Consider the following 15,937-nt stretch of genomic DNA (forward strand, 5'->3'; position numbering starts at 1 on the left):
CTTGCCCTTTAGGAGTTTACAGATTAGTGGGGAGACATGAATTATAAACATAAATAGCTTGATATTGACGTCAAGAAGGTGATAATGGTGTTCATGTTTATGCAGGTGTCCCAAGGGTGCTCCAAATGTGGTCTCTTGGAGGAGGGGGGCTTAAATGTGGGTGTTGTAGCTGGTGATACACAAAGAGTGATGAAGGAGAAAGAGGAGGGCCTTTCAAGGGGCTGGGATGAATTGCAGGGCAGAGTGAAAGAATGCACAGAGGCAGAGATGCCCAGGCTAGTACAGTGACGGGGAGGGGATACCCCTGGATGGGGAGGGGCATTTATCAGCCCCTCCAGTGGGGCACAGAGGAGCTCTGAGGATGGAGCACCCTGGTAGAGTTTTCTATCTCTGAAGAAGAAGGTCCTGCCAAGGTCCTGTAACCTCCGAGAACGGGTTCCTTCTACTACAAGGAAGAGAGGCATCACACTTCATGATGCAGCAGTGCCCCCAACCGGCCTGGTGGCTTCTCAGGTTCCACCTGACTCTGCCTTCCTAAACAGAGGCAACCATCCTTACCTTGGTTTCTTCTTCTAGCTGCCTCTTAAGCTCCTCCAGCTGCTGGGTGAGGGCCTGCTTGCTTTCGGTTAGCTGTGAAATCAGAGCCTTCTTCTCTTCCACTTGGTGGCTCAGCTCCCCTGGCAAACAGATGTGGCCCCACGTCAGAGTTTGGACCACCCTCTCCCACGGCCCAGTGGTCCCACCACCGGGCCCTGCCCATCCTCACCATTTTGGGTCTGCAGCCTCGCCTTCTGCATGTTCAGATCATGGATTAACTGTGTCTGTTGGTCATCCTTGGCTTTGACGTCATGAAATTGGTCTTCCACAGTCCGGCACATTCTTTCCACGTTACTCTTTAAAAAGAAAAGAAAAGAAAAAGCCAACATGAATGGGAAACATGGGTCCCTGGTGCCCAGTATTGAACCGTTTGACAGTTTAGCTTCTCATTAGGTAAAATAAGAATAAAAATACAGAACACATAAAGGTCAGTTTAAAAAATTGGTCATTTCAGGTTTTCTTAATCACCAATATCTTAGACCATCAGCTTTTAATAGATAAGTATTTACTGCTTTGTAAACAAACCTTTGAGAAGATGACGCTCAAAGGGACCATGGGATCTTCTTACAGTATAGTAATTTTTTTTTTTTTTTTTTTTTTGGGGAACTCTCAACCACTGCGCCACCAGGGAAGTCCTGGAACTCACTTTTCACAAAGTTAGAACAGGAGTGGAGCTTTCGGGACCCAAAGACCTACATGCAAGTGGATGCTAGTGATAATGATCACACTAGCAGCTAACATTTTACTGAACACCCTCTACGTGCTGAGCTTTCCACGCATACCCTCCGAGGTAGAGCTTCCCACGCATACCCTCCGAGGTAGAGCTAATTGTATCTCCATTTCACAAGGTGGGGACTGAGGCTTCATGAGTTCCGTGGCTCACTCGGCATTCCAGACTCATTTGGAATGGGCTGAGATCTGAACTCAGGGATTCTGGCCCTAGAGTCGGAACCCTCAACCCCTGCGTCCTGTGTAGACCCCATCCTGCCTGCGCTTCCACAAGTAATCAACGTTAGCGCGTAGTAATAAAATATCCTCCCGTCGTCTGCTTGCTGCTCCAGCCTGACTTTTATTTTGGTGAGACCACTGGCTTTGTCATCTTCAACCTGAAGATCCTCCAATGTCTGCTGATGGGCTTCCTGCAGAGATTTCTTCTCTTTGGTCAGTTTGGAAATGTTTTCTTCAAGTGCTGTCATTTCTTCTGAAAGATTCTTTACATAAGAGAGTATCAGCACCAATTGAAAGTTCAAACAATTAAACCAGAAGCTTCTGGCAAAGGCTGTTGATTCTTTTCTTTCCTTTTCTTTGACTTTTTTGTTTTTTGGCTACTGCTTCTTTGCCTCCGCAGCAGGTGCTCACAGTGTTGGCTGCATCATCCTGAAATTGGCAGCCTCTGGGTTTTTTCAGTCCTCACTGGCCTATCACAGAGCCTCAAACCCTCCCCTTAAAGCTGATTCCTTTAAAGAGGGTGTTACATGGTACAAGGAAGGACACTGATAAATGCAAATATGCCGCCTCTGGAAGGAACACAACAGTCTATATTCATCGCAATACACCCATGGGGGTTTGTTTATCAGCTGACCCAGGGTTTAGAATGAGGCAGGAAGGGGAAGAAGGACAGGCATGAGGTGCTATGCAGGAAAATCCAGAACAGGAGTCCTGTGTGTCAGGAAGCAGGACAACGGCACCAACCGCAGAGATTTTAAGGCGTTAAATTGAACTTTTTTCCATGTATGGCACTCTGCCAGATCAGAGGTTGGTAAATCCTGACCTATGGGCCGAATCTGGCCACATAATAGTTTACAACTTTTGAATAAAAGTTGAAAAAACATGAGATTTCACATAAAATCTGGGATGTCTGGTTTCTCAAGGAAAATTGGAAGCTCTGGCAGTGCTGGACTCACAAGGCCACCGGGCACCAGCTGGCTGGTGCGGGGCCCTGGCTGCCACCTGGGGGCGGGGCAAGTGCTCTCCAGTTCGCCGCAGTCCCCACCCCTCCCTATCACCTCCCTATCAACGCCCGGTTGTCTGTCCCACACTGACGCGGGTCATCTCACACCTGGCCAACCTCATCCTTGCCCCCGTCTCACTGGCAACCATTATGACGTGAATCATGGATTGTGTTTTTCATTTATTTTTGTAAAGTGTATGTGATTTTGTGTGCGTGTGATTTTAGTCTACATAAATGGTACCATGCTGTATACTTCTCTTTCTTCCTTTGTCCTCTTTTACATCCATCTTGTTGCCCTGATGGCTGTGTAGTATACCCGGCTGTGCATCTTCTGCCCCGCACCTCTCCATCCCTCCAAGGTGGACCCCGATCTTGCCTCCAGCACCCCCCACCACAAGCCACACTGCCATGAACATCCTCATACATGTCCCCTCATGGACCTGGCAGAAGAATTCCGTGGTCTGTATACCCAGGAGCAGAATCACTGGGTTGAAGGATTCTTTTTTTTATTATTATTATTAAGTTTATTTATTTATTTATTTATGGCTGCATCGGCTCTTCGTTGCTGTGCACGGGCTTTCTCTAGTTGCGGCGAGCAGGGGCTACTCTTTGTCGTGGTGCGCGGGCTTCTCATTGCGGTGGCTTCTCTTTGTTGCAGAGCACGGACTCTAGGCGTAGGGGCACAGTACTTGTGGTACGCGGGCTTCAGTAGTTGTGGCTCGCGGGCTGTAGAGCGCAGGCTCAGTAGTTGTGGTTCACGGGCTTAGTTGCTGTGTGGCCTGTGGGATCTTCCCAGACCAGGGCTCGAACCCGTGTCTCCTTCATCGGCAGGTGGATTCGTAACCACTGCGCCACCAGGGAAGTCCGGATGTGTGGATTCTTCATTCGACTAAGAATTTCCAGATGGCGTTCCTGAAGGCTGCATCAGTCTACGCTCTACCAGTAACGCACGAGGGTCCCTGGGCCTCTGACCTCGTGCATGCACGAGGGTCCCTGGGCCTCTGACCTCCCTGCCAGTCCCTGGTGTGGTCCAGCTTTCTGCCTTCTTCACCACTTGCTTCCCTCATCATCTGCCTGGCCCTGTAGGCACATTTGTCGGCTCCCCCTGTGCTACATGCTTCTCCTGAAGCATCTCTTGGCTTGTGGAGGAAGGGTTAGGGCTAGAAGTCTGTGGTGCAACCAGGCAGGCAGCCGGACCGGGGGAAGAGCCCATGGAGTCTAGAACAGGGCAGAGGCGGACTCGCTGGGATGTAACTGCCTGTCCACTGGCTCCCCTCTCACTTCTGGACAATGTAGGGTGAACGGGCTCCTTCCCCGCCTGTCTCCTCCTGGTGGGGGCTGGGCGTGCTCACCTTGTTCTCCGGGGCGTGCTTCTCCTTCTCCACCTCGGTCAGGGTCAGCTCCAGGTCGTCAGTGTCTGTTTTGAGGGAGGAGCATTTATCTTCCAGGTTCCTCTTCTTGGCAACCAGTTCAGAATTCATCCCCCACTCCTCTTCCAGCCTGTCGTTTACCTCCTTCACTTTGGCCTCCAGCTGAATCTTCCTTTTGATGAGCCCCTCGCACCGTTCCTCGGCATCCATCAGGCTTTCTGTCTCCTGAAAGAACCAGATCGTGATGTCTTTTAAAAAATTGAATTTATTGAAGTATAGGTGATTTACAGTGTCACGTTAGTGTCTGCTCTATGGCAAAGTGATTCAGTTATACATATATATTCTTTTTCATATTCTTTTCCATTATGGTTTATTACTGGATATTGAATATAGTTCCCTGTGCTCTACAGTAGGGTCTTGTTGTTTACAGATTGTTATTTTTTGATCAGCCTCTTGACCAACCCCAGAAGGGAAGGGCTTTGCCCTCCAAAAGGCCATTATCTGGACCCAAGTCAAGGAGTGAGTCATGGCCACACACACACTTGCACATATGTATCATCCAAGTCCTTTTTTTATTAACCACTAAGGATGTCATCTACTTAATAGAAAATCACCTAAGCTAATCTCAAGCGAAGGTGTTCATGGCATTCATAAAGCCTCTGCAAATTTGCCACGTTTGGACCCCCAGCCATTTTACTCTTCCTTCTACCAGGAGTTGAAAAACAACTCATCTCCTCTGTGCTTTCACAAGCTGACTAATAGTTCCCAACCATGACTACCTTTTCAGACTCTCAACAGAAAAGTGCACCCTGTGTCTCCTCAGCCCTGCCTCCTCAAGCCACGGAACTGAAAACTCCAAATAGACAAAAATAAGTGATTTTGTCATCACTTAATACATACATGTCCCAGAAGACTCTGTAATGAGTCTCTTGGAGTGGCCAGGATTAGCTAATTATGCTCTTAAACGTAATGGGACTGTGTCTTCTCCTACCAGAGTATTGTAAGAACTGGACACACATTTCGAGGTAAAGGATGAAAAGAGTCTAGCGGGAATAGCCTCTGTGTTTGTTGAACGTGTGCTGTGTGCTGGCATTGTACAAGCACGAACTCACCTGATCTTCCCAACAACCCTGCGAGGTGGCTACTCTTGCTGTGCCCATTTTACAGAAAACTGAGGCACAAAAAGGATGTCACCTGCCGTAGTTCACACAGCTCCCAAGTGGGGGATCTGGGATGTAAACCAAGATCTGATCCCAAAACTTGTTCTGCCCGCTGTGCTTCGGAAAGGGTTCCTAACAGCTGCACGTACTGACTGGGAAAGTGAAAACGGGAGCAGTAAGATGTTGGGGGTTTATTAAAAAGGGCAAACGATAAATGTCTTAACTCTACGAAAAGAGACCCTTATGCTGCCAGAGTGTTACCTACTGGTTGTATGGTTTCATTTTCCCTATTTCTCTGATAAAAAATGCATATCTTTAAAGCATTTCTATTTTATTTTATATTTGTTGTAAAGGAAATGAACAGTAATTTATGAATTACGTATATATGAAGCATTTTTAGAGTATAATTATTTTCTTGAAAATCACATACAGAGAGTTACTCTTTCTACATTGAATTGAATGATTTAATTTTAAACATTTATTTATTTATTGCCGCGCTGTGCGGCTTGCAGGATCTCAGTTCCCCGACCAGCGATTGAACCCAGGCCACGGCAGTGAAAGCCCGGAATCCTAACCACTAGGCAACCAGGGAACTTCCAGGGATGTCTTTTTATTTACAGTTTTTAAAAAGACCTGGTGCATTCTTGACAGCTTTTTATTCTGATGACAGACACATCCCCCTCACGCCCACAGCAAAATACATCTTGCTCCGCTATGGAAGACAGGGAGAAATCAGAGTGAGCAGAAATTCACTTTGCAGATGTGTTTTCCAGGGTGATCTGAGGGGCTGGCCTCCTTCCCTGGCAGGGTAGTCATGCAATACTCTGTAGGCCCACTGAGTGGCACTACTGTCTCTTGAATAGACACTGGTGGGGCCTCCTGGTCTCAGACTGGACATGCAGCTGGAGGTCATTATTTTCCTGCCGCAGGGACACCATTTTCTCCTCCAGTTCCTTCCGATGAGCCTCAGATGTGGCCAGTTCTTCATTGGCTCTCTCAAATTCTTCCTTCATGGTGGCCATCTCCTTCTAGGCCTCTGCACTCTTCAGCAGGGGCTTGATCTTGAAGAACAGGTTCATCCAGGGCCAGTGCTTGATGTTCATAAAAGATCGGATGTTGTGCTGGATGCAGAAGATGGAGTCCCTGTGCATCGTTAGGACTGGGGTTAATGGGCCATAGCAAGGCCCAGTCTCCACTCACTTGCCCCCCAGGCCCCATGACCTTCACCTTTCCCGTCCAGGTGGGAAGGAGGTACAGCCAAGCTGTGCAGATCCTATGGACTCCAGAGTCCCTTCTGCAAATGAAAAGCAGAGGAAATAACACATGCAAATTTGGGAGGTGAGCGAGGGTCCAGGGCCACTGAGGGTCTCCCATCCACCTGGCTTCCACCCCCACTGCCCTACTGAAACTGCTCAGCCTGAGGTGGTCAGTGGCCTCTAATTACAATGTGATGAGCTTCTTTCATTCCCGTTTTATTGGGTCTTTCTCCCACATTTGAGTTGTTAACTCTCACCTTTTTTTTGGTATGAATTTTTATTGGAGTATAGTTGCTTTACAATGTTGTGTTAGTTTCTGCTGTACAGCAAAGTGAATCAGTCATGCATATACACATATCCACTCTTTTTTAGATTCTTTTCCCATATAGGTCATTACAGAGCACCGAGTAGAGCTCCCCATTGCTATACAGTAGGTTCTTACTAGTTATCTATTTTAGAATATATAGTAGTGTGTATATGTCAATCCCAATCCTTTTGCCCTTGATTCCCTGATAAGACAGTTTTCCTGTTTCAGTGTGTTTTGCCATATGGGCTCCTGCTTCCTGTTGAAGTGTTGGTGTCCACCCAGGACCTGTCTCCAGCCCACTGGTCACCTCCCAGACTCTTGCCTTTCTAGGACTGATCTTTTCTCCGAACTTAGACTGTAGCCTACGTTCCAGTGACACCGACACTGTTTCCTAATCTTCATCCTCCACAGCTTTGTATCCAACTCACGTGAACCTGAAAACTTGGTTTTCTTTCCATTAAACTGGTCCCTTCTCTGAGATTTTTTTCGTTTCCATGCTGGCTTCCTTTCCCTTCACCGGGACAGATGCCCGGGAGGTATTCTTGACTAATATGTAATGGTGGCGCGTTATGGCAATGACAACGGTAGAGCTGTATGGGATGTCGGGGAATCAGGAGAAGGTGCTTCCATCAAATTCCCCTCTCCCTGACATTCCCACACAGGACCAGCCATCAGAGCTGCTGTTCCTCCTGTTGAATTACTGAAGGCCTAAGGCCCTTTAAGCTTTCTTCAGTGCCTCCCCTCCTCTCCCCCATGATCTGTTTCCTAATTCAGGTCCTTGTCATCTTTTATTTGGACTTCTGTTACAGCCTGGTCTTGGCCCCTCTTGTGCTCTCAGGCCTGCTCTTCTTGTAGCTGCCAGAGCAACCTCTCAGTGTGTGTGTGTGTGTGTTTGGCCGTGCCGTGCAGCACACGGGATCTTAGTTCCCCGACCAGGAATCGAACCCATGGTCCCTGCAGTGGAAGTGCGGAGTCTTAACAACTGGACCACCAGGGAAGTCCCCCAGAGTGACTGCTCTGAGCTATAAACCTGATCCTCTCACTCGTCTCCTCCATGGCTCCTCATCAACTAGAAGATTTAACCTGGGCTCTTTAATGTGGCATGTGGGGACCTCCACGCCTCGCCCCAGGCATGTGACCTGCTTGTCGGTCTCCTTCCCCCCAGGCCACCTTTTCTCAGGCCATGCAAAGCCTCCTTCAGAAAGTTCTTTCTTGCTGACCCCTTCACGCCAACCCCAACGAGTCCCCCCCGCCCCGAATATAACTGACATTGCACTTGTCATAGGCGTTAAAACTAGCCACGCACGTGTCTGCTTTCTGCTCCTCTACGGGTTCCTGGAGGCCAGGGCTCATTTCTGCATCCCCAGTGCTAAGCAGAGGCCCCAGCACAGAACTGCAGCTCAGTAAATGTGGGTTAAAGGGGTGACCGAGTAAATTAATATCCCCAGACAAGAGCAGGAAGCCATAGTCAGCTCCAAGGAAGAGGGCGGGGAGGTGAGGGTCTGCGTCACCTCCTCTCCATAATCTTTTTTTTTTTTTTGCGGTATGCGGGCCTCTCACTGTTGTGGACTCTGTGGAGCACAGGCTCCGGACGCGCAGGCTCAGCGGCCATGGCTCACGGGCCCAGCTGCTCCACGGCATGTGGGATCCTCCCGGGGCACGAACGCGCATCCCCTGCATCGGCAGGCGGACTCTTCCCTGCGTCACCAGGGAAGCCCCCACACTTGTATATTTTGGTCTACCTCATTAATCATGAACTGACAGAGTTTATTTAAATTCACCTACAACTATTGTTGTAGTGCTATCTACCAGCATTTAAAAAACATTGAGGTGTAATTGGCATGTAACATTTTACTAGTTTCAGGTGTACAACGTATTGATTCGATATTTGTATATATTGTGAGATGATCACCAAAATAAGTCTGGTTAACCTCCGTCTGTCTACATACATAGTTACAATTTTTTTGTTCCTGTGATGGGACCTGTTTCAAATGCTTTACGTGTACTGGCTTATTTAATTCTCACAACAGCCCTCTAAGGCGGGTTAAATGAGTTAATATTTACAAAATGAGTCAACACTTTATAAGCGCTCACTCAATAAATAAATGAATGAATAACTAAGCGAATGCATAAAGAAAATGCCATTTTAATCCTCCTTTTATAGACCAGAAAGCTGAAGGACTCAGCTGCGGTCCCTTGGGCAGTAGTAGGTGGAGCTGGGGTCTTTTCCTTGATCATCTAATTCCTCTGCTCTCCTGTAACATTGCTGAAGCAGGACCTTGATGCCAGAAGCCCAGCCTTTGGGATTCAACAGCTTGGCTGGTGAGAGAGCTGCCTCGTAGCGATGGTTTGTTCTTTCCTTTGTGACAAATGGCCCTGAAACTCAGCCATATTTGTGCATCCAGGATTGTTGATGGTTAAAGGTCTGCTGTACCACATGGTGTTCTATGTCTATATATCTGGTCTCTGACTCTCAGTTTTCTCATTTATAAAATGGAGATGATTATGCTTATCTTGCAGTGAACTGCTGTAAACAGTAGAGATAACATAATAATGGGACTGCGTTAGGCTCAGAAAACAGTTGTTATTGATGCTGTTTTTATTATGGAACACCTAAGCTGATTATTTGCCAAATACAGTGACTCTTCACGTTGGGGGGAAAGGTTTTTAAGAATCTTATGAAAGGTATGGATTTAATGTACCTATATATGTACATAACATTTTGGATATAATTTCATAGTAGGGCTGCCAGATAAAATATGCCCAGGATGCCCAGTTGAATTTGAATTTCAGAGAAACAGTAGATACTTTTTTTTTTTTTAGTATAAGTATATCCCAAATATTGCATGGGTCATATTTATACTAAGGACATTTTTATTGTCTCATCTGAAATTCGTATTTAATGAGACGTCTCGTGGTTTTAATTTGCTAAATCTGGCAGCCCTATTTCATAGACAGAGAAGTGATAAAGGCTATCATGATCCTGTCCCCAGGGAAACACACATGCACACAGACACATGTACATACTCACGTGTGCACCCATACCCACACCCACAGAATTCTGCATACATTTCAGGGAGTCCTGCTCTGATGGATTCTCACTCACCAGGAGTCTTGGTCTCATTGGGAATCAGACATCGCACAAAGTGAGGATGGGTGCTACTTAAATTGGCCATCAATTTGTTTAAAATTTCCTGGGACACAAACCAGAAGAAGCACATTTACCTTAGCAAACGCCGTTGCACTGGGCAGAAATACAACCGAATGTGGAAGTTGCCAAAAAACAAACCCTGAACACAGCGGACACGGTCTGGAAAGAGGAGCCCTTCTTCTTCCCGCCCTTCTCGCTCACCCCAGCGTAGCCTGGAGACAGACACAGAGGGTGTGTCCGGTGAGTCCTGAGGACACAGTGGTGGCCTTTCCTACCCACCTGCCCCACCAGTTTTATTGAGATGTAACTGACATATAACACTGTATATGTTTAAGGTGTACAACGTAATGATTTGATATATGTATATATTGCAGAATGATCACAGCATTAAGTCCACTTAACATCTATCCCTTCACTTAGTTACAGTTTCTTTTTCTTATGAGAGCTTTTAAGCTCTACTCTCTTAGCAACTTTCAAATATACAACACAGTGTAATTAACTACAGTTACCATGCTGTACTTTACAACCACAGAACTTATTTATGTCATAACTGGAAGCTTTTACCTTTTTTGTTTTAAAGAAGATGTTGGGGGTAGGAGTTTATTAATTAATTAATTTATTTTTGCTGTGTTGGATCTTCGTTTCTGTGTGAGGGCTTTCTCTAGTCGTGGCAAGCGGGGGCCACTCTTCATCGCGGTGCGCGGGCCTCTCACTATCGCGGCCTCTCTTTTTGCGGAGCACAGGCTCCAGACGTGCAGGCTCAGTAGTTGTGGCTCACAGGCCTAGCCGCTCTGTGGCATGTGGGATCTTCCCGGACCAGGGCACGAACCCATGTCCCCTGTATTAGCAGACAGATTCTCAACCACTGTGCCACCAGGGAAGCCCGGAAGTTTGTACCTTTTAACCCCTTTCACCCAGTTCTCCCACCCCTCACCCACCACCTCTGGCAACCACAGATCTGATTTCTGTTTCTGTGAGTTTGGTTTTTTAAGATTCCACATATACGTGAGATTATACAGGATCTGTCTTTCTGTGTCTGATTTATTTCGCATAGCATAATGCCTTCAAGGTCCATTGTTGCCAATGGCAAGATTTCATTCTTTTCTATGGCTGAATAATATTCCATTATATATGACCGTTTCTTTATCCATTTATCCATCAGTGGACACTTAGATCATTTCCATGTCTTGGCTATTCTAAGTAATGCTACAATGCACATGGGGGTATCTCTTTGGGATAGTAATTTCATTTCCTTTGGGTATATACCCAGAAGTGGAGTTGCTGGATCATATGGTAGTTCTATTTTTAATTTTTAAGGGAATCTCCATACTGTTTTCTGTAGTGGCTTCACAAATTTACATCTCCACTAATAGTGCACAGTTTTGTCAGTGGTGGCCTTTCTAAACCACTTCCTCCAAACCCTGAAGTGAGAGTGTAGTTTTCTTTTGACATAGCAGAGCTGAGGGTTTTTTGGTTTGTCCATTTCTGTATTCTGATTCTTCAAATTCCTCCAAACTACTCAGATTTGGGAACACTGATTTTTATCACTGTGGGAACGGAGTGGGGTGGGATATGGGTGGCATTTAACTGGGAGTATAATTTAGACTCTCTGTATCCAAGGAGAATCTTTTCCTTTAGACATCAGACGTGAAATCCAACTGAATAGTTGGCAAGATTGAGATGTTCCTCTTGGCGAGTGTGGTTTCTTTCATGAGTGTCTCTTTTAAAAATTCTCGAGTCCCCGTTTATCTCTTCAAAGTAATACAACTGAAGTTTCTCAGAATATTCTGCAAGTCCATTTTTTTCTTGTCTAGAAGGAACAGCCCAACTTAATGAGGCATCAGTGATATTGGGTCTGCTTTTTCTGAATGGCTCAATTTCAGATTTATCTTCTGATATGTAATCAAGATTCAGCCCTTGGGGAAATTTCATGTCTCATTTCCCCCACCCTCCTCTCACTCCACCCTTTTGTCCCCAGGGTCTAGCATGACCATATGTTTGGGTGGGGAGGAGAGGCAGGAAAGCCACTTCCCCAGGTTCATGCCTACACAGGAACTTACGTTTAGAGTCCTGGCATCACTGCTATGTGAGGTTATGCAGTACAGTTACAGAGATGCCCTAATTAGATTTGAAGACGATGGTGTTCCATCATTCAAGTTGAAAGTTATGCCCATTTTTATATTATACTGCCCAATACACTAGACATTAATTGTAAAAAATTATCTAATGAATGACTATATTGCATGAATTAAAAGCATTAAGTTGTTAAATTAATGCATTTAAAATAGTCCATAATTTTAAAACCTTATTCTGGAAATTACTTAAAAAATATATAGGTAATCTTAACAAGTGATACTGGCTTGTGCAGCCATTTGGGAAAATGGTCTGGAAGTTCCTCCAAAAGTTAAGCATAGAGTTACCATATGATTCAGTAGTTCCATCCCTAGGTATGTACCCAAAAGCATTAACAATGTCCACATAGAAACTTCTATAAAATGTTCATAGCAGCATTATTCGTAGTACCCAAAAGTAGAGAAAACATAAAGGTCCATCAGCTGATGAGTGGATAGACAAAACTGTGTTAAGATCCACACAGTGGAATATTAATCACCTATAAAAAGAAATGAGTTGCTGACACTTGCCACAACGTGGACACCTGAAGACGTTAAGCTAAGTGAAAGAAGCCAGACACAGAAGACCATATAGTGTATGATTCCACTTACATGAAACATCCAGAATGGGCAAATTCATAGAGACAGAAAGTAGTTTGGCAACCGCCACAAGCTGGGAAGGAGGCAGGTGGAAAGTGACTGCTAAAGGGTTACTGGTGTGATGAAAATGTTCTGCAATTACGTACTGGTAATGGTTTCACAACCCATAAATATACCAAAAACCGCTGAATTTTTTTTTTGATAAATGTATTTATTTATTTTATTTTTGGCTGTGTTGGGTCTTTGTTGCTGTGCACGGGCTTTCACTAGCTGTGGTGAGCGGGGGCTCCTCTTCATGGTGGTGCGTGGGCTTCTCATTGCGGTGGCTTCTCTCCTTCGGAGCACGGGCTCTAGAGCGCAGGCTCAGTAGCTGTGGCGCAGGGGCTTAGTTGCTCCGCGGCATGTGGGATCTTCCCGGACCAGGGCTCAAACCCGTGTCCCCTGCATTGGCAGGCGGATTCTTAACCACTGCGCCACCAGGGAAGTCCCACCACTGAATTTTTTAAAGGGTGAATTTTATGCTATATGAATTATATCTCAGTAAAAAAAAAAAACTATTAAAGAATGTGGTATTGGCTATTGTGTCCACTGGGAGGCCCTGTTCACCTCCGTAGAACCTAATCTCTTTAAAAAAATTTTTTTTTTCGACTTAAAAACATTAATTTATTTTTTATTGAATGAAAATTTCTTTAAATTCTACAGTGCTTTACAATTTTCACAAGTTTCACAACATGATTTCATATAATCGCATAATAACCCTTTTTCCCTCCCACCCTTGTATTGCCCCTCCCTCTTCCCTCTCCCCACTGGTAACCACTAGTTTGTTCTCTATATCTGTGAGTCTGCTTCTTATTTGTTTTATTCACCAGTTGGTTGTATTTTTTAGATTCCACATATAAGTGATATCATACAGTATTTATCTTTCTCTGTCTGACTTATCTCACTTGGCATAATGCCCTCCAAGTCCATCCATGTTGCTGCAAAATTTCATTCTTTTCTTTTCTATGGCTGAGTAATATTCCATTATAACAATTAGTGTTTTTGGGTTTTTTTGGATATATACCCAGGAGTGGAATTGCTGGGTCATATGGTTAGAGCTTGATCTCTTAAGGAAGAGGAAGAATAGAAGTAGGAGAAAGAAAAACAGAGATTAGAGACAGACAAATAAATCAAGCTCAACGTGAAGCTCATGTCCAGCTACTGGTTCTTCATGAGTTATGAGTAATTACACAGAGTTTCCGCAGGGGGAATTAAAAAAAAAAATTTCACCTGCTTCTGCACCAGCATAGTTGGAAAAAAGGAAGGACAGCAGCTTCAGCGAAGACTTCTGGTACAGGCCAAGCACTGTCTCGTTCAGGGGTTCTTTGTTCTGGTCCAGCCAGCCGGCAATGTTGTAGTCCACGGTGCCCGTGTAGTGGATCAGGGAGAAGTGGGCCTCAGCCTTGCCTTTGGCAGGCTTGGGCTTCTGGAAGTTGTTGGACTTGCCCAAGTGCTGGTCATACTTGGGCAAGGAGGTGTCTTGAAGGAGGTGTCTGTGGCCTTGGGGAACATGCACTCCTCTTCCAGGATGGAGAAGATGCCCATCGGCTGGAAGGAGGATAACAGAGGAGGATAACAGCATTTACTAGTACATCCCAATGACTCCATCATCTGTAGGAGTCAAGGTCAACTTCGGTGCTGTCACTCTGTTACTAGGAACACTGGGATGTAAGTACTGTGAGAACAAGGCTGTTGGTCTGTTTGGTGCGATGACAGAACAGTGCTCGACATATGGTAGGTGCTAATTTGGTATTTGTTGAACAAAAGAGCATGGAATGAAATTGCATGTATATAAATGTAGCTCATTGTGAGGTAATAGAAAAGATATATATTGGTCTCTGTCCCTGTTTCCAGGCACAGAGCTTCTAAAGCCTTTGTAATTTTCCTTAGTGATAAGGGTACTAGGAGCATCTGTTGTTCTGTTGAGGTGACTCTGGGTGCGCTCCTGGATGGGGGCTGGTCACCAGAAAGACCAAGCCACGATTAGAAGCTTGGGATTCTCAGTCGTCTCCCCGCATCCTCCAGAGAGGGGAGAGGGGCTGGAAATGGAGTTAATGATTGATCGTGCCTACGTGAGGAAGCCTCCATAAAATCCCAATTGTAGGTGGTCCTGAGAGCTTCCGGGTTGGAGAACACATCCACATACTGATAGGGTGACACACGCCAGCCCGATGGGAACGGAAGCTCCTGCACTTGGGACCCTCCCTTGCCCCCTGTATCTCTTCATCTGGCTGTTCATCTGTATCCTTTATCATATCCTTTAATAAACTGGTAAACATGAGTGTTTTCCTGAATTCTGTGAAGCCCCTTTAGCAAATTAATTAAACCTGAGGACGGGGTTGTGGGAACCTTCGATTTGTAGCCCAGTAGGTCAGAGGTTGTAGGGCACCAGGGACCTACTGCTTGCACTTGGCATCTCTGGGTAGATAGTGTCCGAATTGACTTAAATTGTAGGACACCCAGCTGGTGTTGCAGAGAATTGCTTGTCATTGTGAGGAAAAACCTCCACACGTTTGGTGACCAGAAGTATCAAAAACAAAGTGTTCTATGTGAGTGGTAAAGGAAATTCACAGGAAAGAAACACGCAGTAGGAAAGAACTGGGTTTTTCCCTACATAGGAAGGAAAAAAGCTGAGTTTTCCCCAACTTACTCACTTTTAGCAATAGATTTACCAAAAATGTAAAGTTGGATACATAGACATAAAATCACATGAGTAATAGTTTAAGCAACAAAATCTGGGTTTCTCAGTAGCCACCTTAGGAAGATAGGCTTCCAACATGACCAGTGCTCAAAATGTGATGGGAATTCCTTTTTCAAAATGTATGTCATCTGCTTTTTTTTTTTGGCTGCGTTGGGTCTTCATTGCTGCACATGGGCTTTCTCTAGTCGCGGCGAGCGGGGGCTGTTCTTTGTGGCCGTGCGTGGGCTTCTCCTGTTGTGCAGCACGGGCTCTAGGCACGGGGCTTCAGTAGTTGCAGCATGCAGGCTCAGTAGTTGTGGCTCGCGGGCTCTAGAGCGCAGGCTCAGTAGTGGCGCACGGGCTTAGTTGCTCCGCCGCATGTGGGATCTTCCAGGACCAGGGCTCGAACCCGTGTCCCCTGCATTGGCAAGTGGATTCTTAACCACTGTGCCACCAGGGAAGCCCTTGCTTTTTTCATAGTAACATTCCTCCAGGAAGCCCACTGCTCCCTGGTCCCCCTCCTGGGGTCTTTGGACAAGTCAGGTATGTATGAAATGCCCAGTCACCCCTGGGCTCCATGCACATTCTCAGGGGTAACTGAGCCCTGGGATCTTAATCACCCACACACCTCTTTAAGTGTCTGAACAGATTCTGTGTGCTTTCCAAACATTTACCCTTTCTGCACAGGGAATTCAGCTATCTGAAGGCTCAGAGC

At 45.8% G+C, this 15,937-nt stretch overlaps 1 protein-coding gene across 1 annotated transcript in view; it reads right to left on the minus strand.

Moving 5' to 3' along the window:
* The window catches only part of LOC112401887 (myosin-13-like), a 43,420-nt gene that overhangs the window by 11,939 nt on the left and 15,544 nt on the right, over positions 1-15,937 (minus strand). The window contains 9 exon segments of the mRNA XM_024748414.1: positions 559-677; positions 767-893; positions 1,590-1,814; positions 3,901-4,132; positions 5,955-6,237; positions 9,748-9,835; positions 9,931-10,004; positions 13,773-14,010; positions 14,013-14,090. Coding sequence (XP_024604182.1) covers positions 559-677; positions 767-893; positions 1,590-1,814; positions 3,901-4,132; positions 5,955-6,237; positions 9,748-9,835; positions 9,931-10,004; positions 13,773-14,010; positions 14,013-14,090 — 1,464 coding nt within the window.

Source organism: Neophocaena asiaeorientalis, unplaced genomic scaffold, assembly GCF_003031525.2.
Source record: "Neophocaena asiaeorientalis asiaeorientalis breed wild unplaced genomic scaffold, Neophocaena_asiaeorientalis_V1.1 scaffold543, whole genome shotgun sequence".
In the NCBI taxonomy this organism is placed as follows: domain Eukaryota; kingdom Metazoa; phylum Chordata; class Mammalia; order Artiodactyla; family Phocoenidae; genus Neophocaena; species Neophocaena asiaeorientalis.